A 9,719-nucleotide genomic window follows, 5' to 3' on the forward strand; every position below is an offset into this window, starting at 1 on the left:
AACATAATCTATATTGTTACCTTTTGTTCTTCAGATTGTTTCCATGTAAGTTTAAAAACCAATTTACTGCAACACAGATACACAGACAGTGTGGTGGGACCATAATGTTTAGCAAGACAAGCGTTAAAATATATGTGGAAGGAAGAGGATCAAAAATATAAAATTTGTTGGTGGAGAATAAGGAAAATGAAGTGATATTTTATGAGACAAGTTTAATTTCCCGCTATTTGCAAATTAAATACTATTAATATGGTTGTGTTTTTGTTTGTCTGAGCGGTTTTCGTCTATGCTGGAAGCAAAACATAGTTCGCTGCAAATCCACATCTCCAGCCTCAGTTCATCTCACACAAACTCAAACGACATTAATGCGAGGGCATCCGCCTTCCACCTGCTAAGCTACATTTTTTCAGTGGGAAAAAGTTGCTTGAAAATGTGCAACAATGTAAGAAAGGAAGCAATGAAACAAAAATAGAGAAAATGGAAGAAAACAGAGAAATCTGTAGAGCTAAAAAGAGCCAGCCTGGACATCCACATTTCGATCTAATTTCACCTCAATTTCATTTTTCTATTCAGGTTCTTGTGTTGTTATAGTTGTACGTCTACAGAAATGTTATTTCCCTATTAAAGATACAAAACAAATTCAAAATTGCAAATTAAAAGCATTTATTGTAAGATGAATCCCTTATTTTCTGAGGTTGAACTTTCAAAACATTGAAAATAACAAACACCAGCCGAAATAATGTAATAATTCACAATAACTGCTCTTTATGCTCAAATGTATATAATTTTAAAGATATTTTTAAAATATAATAGTCTTAGGGAGGATTTAATTATATGTAATTGAACATATAAAGAATTATGCCTCCTTTAGCCATGGATATTAGAGCATAAGAACTAGGAAAGAAAACATTGCCTGTCATATAGTGGTTGTTGATCAGGGATGGATTTGTGAGACACCAAATGTACAGTTATAGTTTATCATTTTAATGATAGCTTTTAATGGCTTCTGCAGGCCGGCATGTACAACCGTTTAAAAATGTTTTTATGTTTTTTCTAAACCAGGTCTGTTATCAGAATCTGAACTTAAACTTTCCATTTATAATTAAATTACGCAGCTAAAGAAAGGAGTGAAACTCTTTGCAGTCGGGATTTAGGATATATTTTCCTATCCCTTCCTCCCTTGTGGAGTTCAGCGTCACTGACTTACATCACATAATATACAGTATATCCCATTTCCTGTTTATACTGTTGCTCACGACAATCAAGCAACTGGAATAAGCCATCCATAATCCCTGAGTAATTCATTAAAAGCCGCGCTGGGGCAGGAATATCAAAATGTCCAATGTACGCTGGTGAAAGAAGGTTACTTGAGTTAAAGATTTAGATGCATGTTCAACACTAAACAATGATTTATTAACGTTTCATGTCCACAAACATATAGATCTGGTCCTGACAGCATTCTGAGGAAACTGGGATTTTTATTAAAATGTTTTCTTTTTCAAGTCAAAGTAGGACAAAGTTGTTGGAGGAGTTCAGCTCCAGGTTTGCATAGCTGCATGTACTGTAATAATGCTTCAGGCTAGTAGTCTCAGTAGAATTGATGCCTCACTTTGCTATCCTTTTCTGGTTTGACTTTTCTATAATTTCATCTTTTTTATTGATTTTTGTTTTTTGTTGGGGATTGTTTATCTTTGGGATTGTCTAACTTGGTCTCTGTAACATCACTGAGGGTTCCGTTGGTTTTCTCTTTCTAATCTTCATCAAACTGCTTATTTTCTGCTTTTCTAAGATAAAAAAAAAAGCAAACAAACTTTCCCTTTATTTTTTGTGTCTTGTGTCATTCTTTGAGTGCCATGAACTCTGATGTATGAGTGGAAATAATGGTTGCCTGTGCCAGCCACACCTGACGTTGGCTGTGAAATGAAGAAGTTGTCCGTGGTGCTAGTGTGAGCAAAGGGAACAAGCACTGATGGAAAAAAAAGAATCTCTTTATTTCTGCCTTTTATAATGTCATTAAATAGAAATGTCTAATGCACACCAGATGTGCCATTTCTAAATGTGTATTCCACGACAAAAATGTTTTCTAAAGGACACTTAATGGAGAAGTGAAAGAAGCAAGCAGAGGTTCCTCTTTTTCTGAGCAGGGGGAGATTTCTGGCTATTTAAATTTACAAGTGTAAAAAACTCCCCCATACAGTGAAACTCTAATTGTATCCGTCAACTTGAAGAAACATGAAGGTGTTAAACCGGAGAAATGTCAAATGTCAATTTGTTCGTTTCTACACAACAATGACTCATTCTGAATGATTTGTCTCTTTGCTTTGAACTTAAGAAGCATTGATTTTATTTATTAAATTTTAAATAGTTAACATGTATGAAGTATAGCTGACAAATTAACGCAAAATATTAATGAGACGAAATTATTATTTACAAAATTAGTTTTTAATATTTTTCTCATGGGAATTTTAAGAGTAAAGGCCAGCAAACTCTTTGGTTTTTAAAAAACTGTCATTGATTTTGACATGTAACTCTCTGCAAGTTGATTTTATGAAATTTAATGTATGACAGGGAAACAACGTGGCACTGGAAGCCACATGGTGTCTTGTTTGGTGTTAAATGGTCGCAAGTGCAGAGATAAATGCAAGCAAAGTTTTTATAAGAATGAACGAAGCGGACTTTCGCCTAGTGGCTACAGGATTAAGCAGCACATGAAGCAAAGACCAGGAGAAATGCTGGTTGCAACAGAAGAAGGCAGTAAGAAAATAGAGAATGAAAGCTAAATATAGGCTTTGGAAGGAGTTAAAAATGACAGGAGAGCCAGAGGACCCTATCAGGGAGAAGTGGATACAGCTGAGAAAAAAAGGGAGAGGAGAAAAGCTGTGAGCCTAAACAATAAAAAAAAATGGAGACTTTAAAACTTAAGGGGAGAAACCTGAATCAGGTAATGCACCCACACACATTTTTGAGTCAGCCCAGGGCTTTAATAATTTCACCAAGAACACATATTGAAAATGATTTTATTAACAGCCCATTGGTTAATTTTCTTGAAAGGCATCGGGCTGATCCAATGAAATCTTTCAACCAAGTGTCTGTGTTATTCCAACTGAGCTGACCGGAGTTGGAGAAGTGAGTAGAAATCAACAAACCACAAAAGTGTGAGGGGAGGCTGCAAGAAAACAAGACTAAGTCATATTTGAGTGGGTGCAGCAAAATAAGCCAAACTAAGTGAAATACACTTATTATTACTTAATGAAGAAGAGGAGGAACAGAGAGACATGAACCAGAGAGTGAGCAGTACCCACTCTGGCGGTACCAGAGTGGGTACTGCCACCTCCATAAGAAGTTACCAAAATGTTCATGAAGATGGTGTTTTGTGTACAGAAGTGGGCAGGTATGTGTGTGTGTGACATGAATTAGATACAGTATGAGGACCATTTTCCTAATGCATACAGCAAAGCATTTTGTCTACAAACAACAAAAATCACCTTATTTTTGACAAACTAGTGATGTTCTGAACCTGCCTAATATATATATTGTTGGCTTTTCTTCTTTATGGCAAATTATGGGGCTATATGTTGTTTTGGCACAAATAAAAACAAAATTGCATAAACTATTAATTATTTTGGTGTAAATGTTGAATCTTACTAAACCACAAACAGTCACATTTTATTCATCAGTCGTCTTTATTTGGAATTTCTGCATTTTTTTCTAGTCAAAGGATTTGTCCAATTTACACATAAAAGCTAGATGGAAACACGTTTCTCCCATTACCTACTTTCCTCTCTAACCACTGTCAAATAAAGTCTGCTTGAGCCAATGCAACCTTTAGAAAAACCCCACATTGTTTTTCTGCTTTGAGGATTTAAAGCTTCTTTCTGTTCTTTGTTTAATTGTTTATTCACTCTCATAAGTTCACAGAAGCAGCCACCGTTTTCCAAAGAAGAGTCAATAAATGACAGTCGACACCCAAAAAGGAGAAGTACGAGTAAAGTTGGCTTTGTAAACACAAAAGTGCCTTTATGTAATAGCCTCAAATGCACCCAATATGACTCAACTCAACACATGCTATAGTTTACTACTGTTTTATTGTCTGTATTTGATTAAAAAAGACATCATAAAGATGCTTTAGGCATTACGGAGCATGGCAAAGCAGTTCAAATCTAAACAGCAAAACTGACAATAAAAATGTAATTTTTACTTTATTTAGATATTTCTTTGCATAGCCTATACGTTTAAAACAATATTTTAAATCCCTTAGCAGCAATAGGCAGACTGATTTGCCCTTCCAAACTTGGACAATTTTTTTTAATCTCTTTTGAAGCAGTAAGACAAAAGACAGAGAGAATTGACCTGAGATGTCTGCTTCTGCTTGTGATTTAGGTTATTAAACAGTTTGTAAAACAGATTTATAGGCAGGTGGGAAAACATAAAACGGCTTTACTTCGAGTATGACTGAACATATTATCTTGGGATTTTTAGCTGCAACTGAAAAAAGATTTTCTTCATGTTTGACCGATTCAAACTCGTCATTGGGATTACTATGAGTAAATTATGCAAAAAACACAAATATGAGTCATTTTGCAGTGAATTCTCAAAAAACCCAGTTATTTCTTTGGCTTTATAAGTGTGATGTTTGCCATCTGAGCATGTCTACAGGCATTTTTCTTTTGACAGGTAAGATAAGATGTACTTTACTAATTCCAGAATTAGAAAATTATTGGGCATGACATGACAAAAACATATGTAGAAGCATCATCATGTATGGTAAAAAAAATATATATATATATATAAAAGAATAAACAGTAACAGGAAAAACCCAAACTGGTGTCTAAAAGATGTGGACTATTTTCCTCCTGCAACATGAGAAAAATACAGAAAACAGTGTAAACCTAGACCAGAACCCTGACACACCAGAATCTCCAGAAACAAGAAATCCAGCCAGTATTTTTTTTTCCTGACAAATAGAAATAAATGCTTGAAATTGAGCAAAGATCACAAGAAATTATTCAACATATGACCAGAGGAATGTTCTTCTTATTGGTAAATCAAAAACTCCCACAGCAGTTTTCATCTAATCTGACCTTAAACCTAAACGCTGATGCTTGACTGTAAAGCTTTAAACAACTTTAACTTTAAATTGTGTGAAAGATGGAACTTTTGGCTTATTTTTAAGGACTATTTCTAGATCTTCCACATTCCATCAGCAAAAAATCAGCACAAATGGCAAAAAGATCAGAAGCTGTCATTCGATTTTAACAACAATCAATCATGAAGGAAAGAAGAAAGGAAAGCTGCGTTTTGAGCCTTCATATATGCTATGCACACATCTGTTCTCTGACCCACTGCCCTCTGCTCACCATGGAGCATGTTTCAACAGGAAAACCAAGGTCATCACAGATGACCCCTTACACCCAGCCCAGCCTCTGTTTGACCTGTGACCCTGTCTGAGATGCTTCAGGTCGTTCAGGCCACACGCCAACAAACTGACCAGCAGCTTCTTTTCTTGACCATCACACACACAGTTTGTCTTTCTGTCTTTACATTGACTTTCATTAATTTCTATAGCCTAACCCTTACCCTAAACCTAACCTACACTCAATTCACACATTAGTCCTAAATCTAACCTGTCACCCAAAAACAGCAAATCATATTAAGAAAATGGTTCTGACAATGTATCAAATACAAGAACACAAACACACACAGACTCCCATAATCCAATGAAAGCAACAAGCAGCCCAATCTACCTCTTCCTACCTCCTCTCAGATCTTATAATGTATGCAATGTCTACAGACACCTTAAGCTGTAAATTATTATTCTTGTTTATGTATCTTATATCTTATACACTGCAAGAAAAATACCTCTGTTTTAAATCTATTATCTCTTTGTTACCTTCTTGTGTTGTCTTTACTATGTTTTTGTGTGTGGTGCATGGTGGTTTGGTGGGAGCATTGTGCCTCCCAGTATAACGACAATAAAGACCATTATGTTCTGTTCTTTCACAATTTTTACCTTTATTGTTAAACCACTTCCTTCTTATGGTTTCGTGGTTGGGTACAGAGCCTTAGACTCTTCTGCTGCTTACTCTCTTCCACATCTGACTTAATGAAGAAAGGACAATACCTTCTTTCCTTTGGTCACCAGCTGTTCTCTGTAAAGTGGACATTACAGAGTTTATTGCTCTCAGCCCCTTTTCCCTGCATCCTTTTCTCTGGCTAGAGCAAAGTCTTAATCCAGCCTCTCCTAAGGTACCACGTTACATAGCCTCATGGTTAATGCTAAATCTATCAGGTTATTCTAATATAGATCTGTTATCTACAGCTAAAATAAATTTTAAAAACACCTGCCTTGTCTAAATGAGCTCTAAGCTTACCCTAGATGAGAATGCTTTAATGCAATTAAAAACCGAATAAGCATAAAACATTAAACATTACAGAAAATGAAATCAAAACTGGCTTCCCCTGAACTGGTTCCAGAATGATTCATGAAACAACACCTTTAAACTAGATTTGGGTATTGATTGTCATTAGTTTCTGATTTCCTGAAGCTGATATTATTTATTAATTGCATTAATGTATTAATCTTCTAAGGAGGAAACAATTATTAAACCATTTTTCTTGGCTCATCTCTGCTTTTCCTTATGAGTTATTGCTACTCGAGGGTAAAGTATCATATTTCCTGTGGTGTTGGAGTTCTTTATGCAACAATGTGGTTTTTCTGCGCATTCTTAGTTTATTTAGTCCCTGTCTTGTCTTATCAAGTCCCTGATTGGTCCCACCTGTCCCTTGTTATTTCCCCCTGGTTATTTCTCCTGTGTATTTAGCCTTACCTTTGTCCTCTGTTCAAGGCTGGATCCTTGTCTTAGTTGTTGCTGTGTTTGTTGTCTTTGTCAAGTCACAGTTCGCCAACTTAAGTTTGTGTCCGTGTCTCGTCGTTCACCTGTGGTCCCTGGCATTGTGTATAACTTGGACATTTATTAAAACTCAGGTTCTCCACCATATCCTGGATCTTGCCACCATCAATCCTCATCATGACACTTTATCTGGGGATTTTTCATTTAAATCCCTGCAGGCTCTTTTAATGCTTGTTTTTTCTTCTAATTAAGTTTCAGATTGGGACTTTATAGGTCCAGAGGACACCAAAGTACACCACACTTCACTCAATCATTCACCCATTCACACACACTCTTACATGCTGATGGACTATATTGTAGCTACGGCTGTCCTGAGGCAGTCAAACAGAAGCAAGGCCACTAGCAGGCAAGAGGTCATGGGGCCACTTACCTGTTAGTGGCCCTTGAATTGTTTTGCCAAAGACACAAAGATAAACAGAGTTGGGGATTCGAACCTTCAGCCTGCCAGGTATAGACGAACTCCTAACCCCTAACCCAAGGTCACTCCACAAAGTGACAATAACTTATGCTGATTGTTATTGGGGACACAATATATCTGATGCGTGACTTCAGAAATGTTATAATATCTTATCAGATGAAGGTTTGTGATTAAAACAGATCATGTGACCACATAGTGGGAGAAAACACAGTTTTGGTCTGAGAGGGAAACCACGCTACTCATTATTCAACTTTAGTAGTTTACAGAAGTGAAACAGGCACAAAGAAGGCCAGCTCTTTCATATACGTAGGTAATTCCCCAGTAAAATATTGATGACATGGAAATTGGGGGGTGGTTTTCTTTTCTGATGTATAAATATGAAGGCAGATGGTGATCAAACAGCAGAGAAAACAATCTGACCTTAGCTGAGATTTTCAACCTGCTGCTGCTCCCTAACACCAACAAACTCACCTCAGGATGGCTCGTCTTGTTCTGTCTGCGATTGTGATGATGATGGCCTTCATCGCTCTCACTGAAGGTAAGATGAAACTTTGAAATAATTTAGAAACCATTTAATACATTTAATGATTATCAATCAACTTTTAAATTCTAAGATAAGTTTATATGATAAAAAATACAGTGAGTTTAAAATATGCTGCACTAACATGGGTGATAGCTCAAAGTATTTTGTTCAAATGTTTGTGAAAGCACATTAAAATCAGATAAATTTAAAGTTTAAAGAAGTTTTGCATACAAATCAAATACTGCATTTCTTAAAATTAAATATTTTATTATTTGAAATATGTGTAAAATTTCAGAATAGTTTAATACAATTCAATACATTAAAAAACCCTACAGTTGCTTAAGTAGCTGCAGAAATTTGCTTCTTTTCTTGCTTTAGACAGCAGACTTTAGCAAGCATTAAAACAGCTGGAATCAACATTTTTAGAAAAATAATTGTTTGAACAAGTATTTTGAAATGGAAATGCAAACAATTAGATTTCAAGATACTACAAAGTGTCTTTAGTGACCATAAATCCATGTGCTATAGACAATTAAAGTTGCATTAAATAACATTTTGCTTTCAAGTTATAAAAGCAAAAAGTATTATTTGCAATCATGAATTGCCAATTAAGTATTACTTATCTCTATAGTACAGAAATCCTATAAATAAAACAGGTTTGTTTTGACCTTTTACTTTCCTTTAAAAAGCATCTAGGGTTTTTGCTGACTTACTGATAAATGAGCATCCAGCACTTCATTGTTTAACATTTTTAGAAAGAAAGCTGTGTCCTCTCAAACCCCACATATTACATTTTTACCAAAATAATGGAAAGCAGATAAAAACACAAGCAAAGTCAGAAAGTGCAAAAAGCACCGTCTCTTCTATTTTAAAAAGAAGCCATTTCAGAAGTTACTCTTTCACAGTTTAACAGGAAATTAAGAAAGGGAATGAAGATGAACTCGATGACAGATCTGAGTTATTCACTCTGGGCTTTCTGTTTGCAGGCCTGCGTGGAGTTGGCCCAAAGAAGTGCTGCTTCAAGTTCAATGACAAGCCGGTGTCAAAGGATAAAGTTGTGAGCTACAACAGAACCAGTCAGCGCTGCTCCAACCCTGCCATCTTGTAAGTATTCACTGTTACAAAAGTTGCACCAGTGACACTGAACCTGCTCCAGAATCTGCTGACACTCTCCTCTTCCTTTTTCACATCCAGGCTGAATACAGTGGCCGGCCGTCAGATGTGTGTCAGACCTTCAGCCTCCTGGGTGAAGGATCTCATCAGCTACCTGGAGACCAAAGATGTTTCTGGTGCAAACACCAACCTGTAAACCTGACAATAATATGCCAACACTCCAGCTTACATAAATATGTAGGTTGTGATGCTACAGTTTCTTACCGAATACAGCAGCTCTCTTTCCATGATATTTATCAAATATTCTAATATTTTATGGTATACTACCAAGATGAGATGAAGCAGAATCAAATTTCTTTTCATATAAATGAAATATGTTTTTATTATGGTTGTTATGGAAGAACAAGTGTATTTTTGTTAAATGCAACACTTTAAGTTCAACCATCAACACTGTAAGTTTTGATTGTAGTTTGAACTAACCAGATAAAGTATCTATTGTAAAAGACAAATGTCTTCCAAATAAACAAAGTGTCATCTTTATTAAATAAGCTAGGATCTATTGCACTTGCTAATGTTTAAAAAATACAGCAAAACTTTAATTGCTGTAATTGAATTATTTAAAGTCTGTTATAGTCATGCTTTTGAACTCTTTGAATTTTTGACAGAAGTATTGTAAACCTTTCAGAAGTATCAGTTTTTCTGTATGCTTAAACGTACATTGATTCTTATAAAATAAACTTGTGTTACTTTTCCA

General features: G+C 35.6%; 1 protein-coding gene across 1 annotated transcript; it reads left to right on the top strand.

The window, feature by feature from the left end:
* The first annotated feature begins 7,738 nt into the window (after window positions 1-7,738).
* Window positions 7,739-9,719, top strand: LOC111612306 (monocyte chemotactic protein 1B-like). The gene is made up of 3 exons (XM_023353345.1): window positions 7,739-7,867; window positions 8,839-8,956; window positions 9,047-9,719. The coding sequence occupies exons 1-3, from the start codon at window positions 7,807-7,809 to the stop codon at window positions 9,159-9,161; spliced, it is 294 nt and encodes a 97-aa protein (XP_023209113.1). The 5' UTR covers window positions 7,739-7,806; the 3' UTR covers window positions 9,162-9,719.

The sequence above is a fragment of the Xiphophorus maculatus genome, chromosome 2 (assembly GCF_002775205.1).
Source record: "Xiphophorus maculatus strain JP 163 A chromosome 2, X_maculatus-5.0-male, whole genome shotgun sequence".
NCBI classification, from domain to species: domain Eukaryota; kingdom Metazoa; phylum Chordata; class Actinopteri; order Cyprinodontiformes; family Poeciliidae; genus Xiphophorus; species Xiphophorus maculatus.

Bases quoted from the DNA above. Each gene is read 5' to 3' on its own strand.
- LOC111612306 (XM_023353345.1), top strand. From the start codon at position 7,807: ATGGCTCGTCTTGTTCTGTCTGCGATTGTGATGATGATGGCCTTCATC. The intron at 7,868-8,838 runs GTAAGATGAAAC...TTCTGTTTGCAG, and splicing joins CTTCATCGCTCTCACTGAAG to GCCTGCGTGGAGTTGGCCCA. The intron at 8,957-9,046 runs GTAAGTATTCAC...TTTCACATCCAG, and splicing joins TGCTCCAACCCTGCCATCTT to GCTGAATACAGTGGCCGGCC.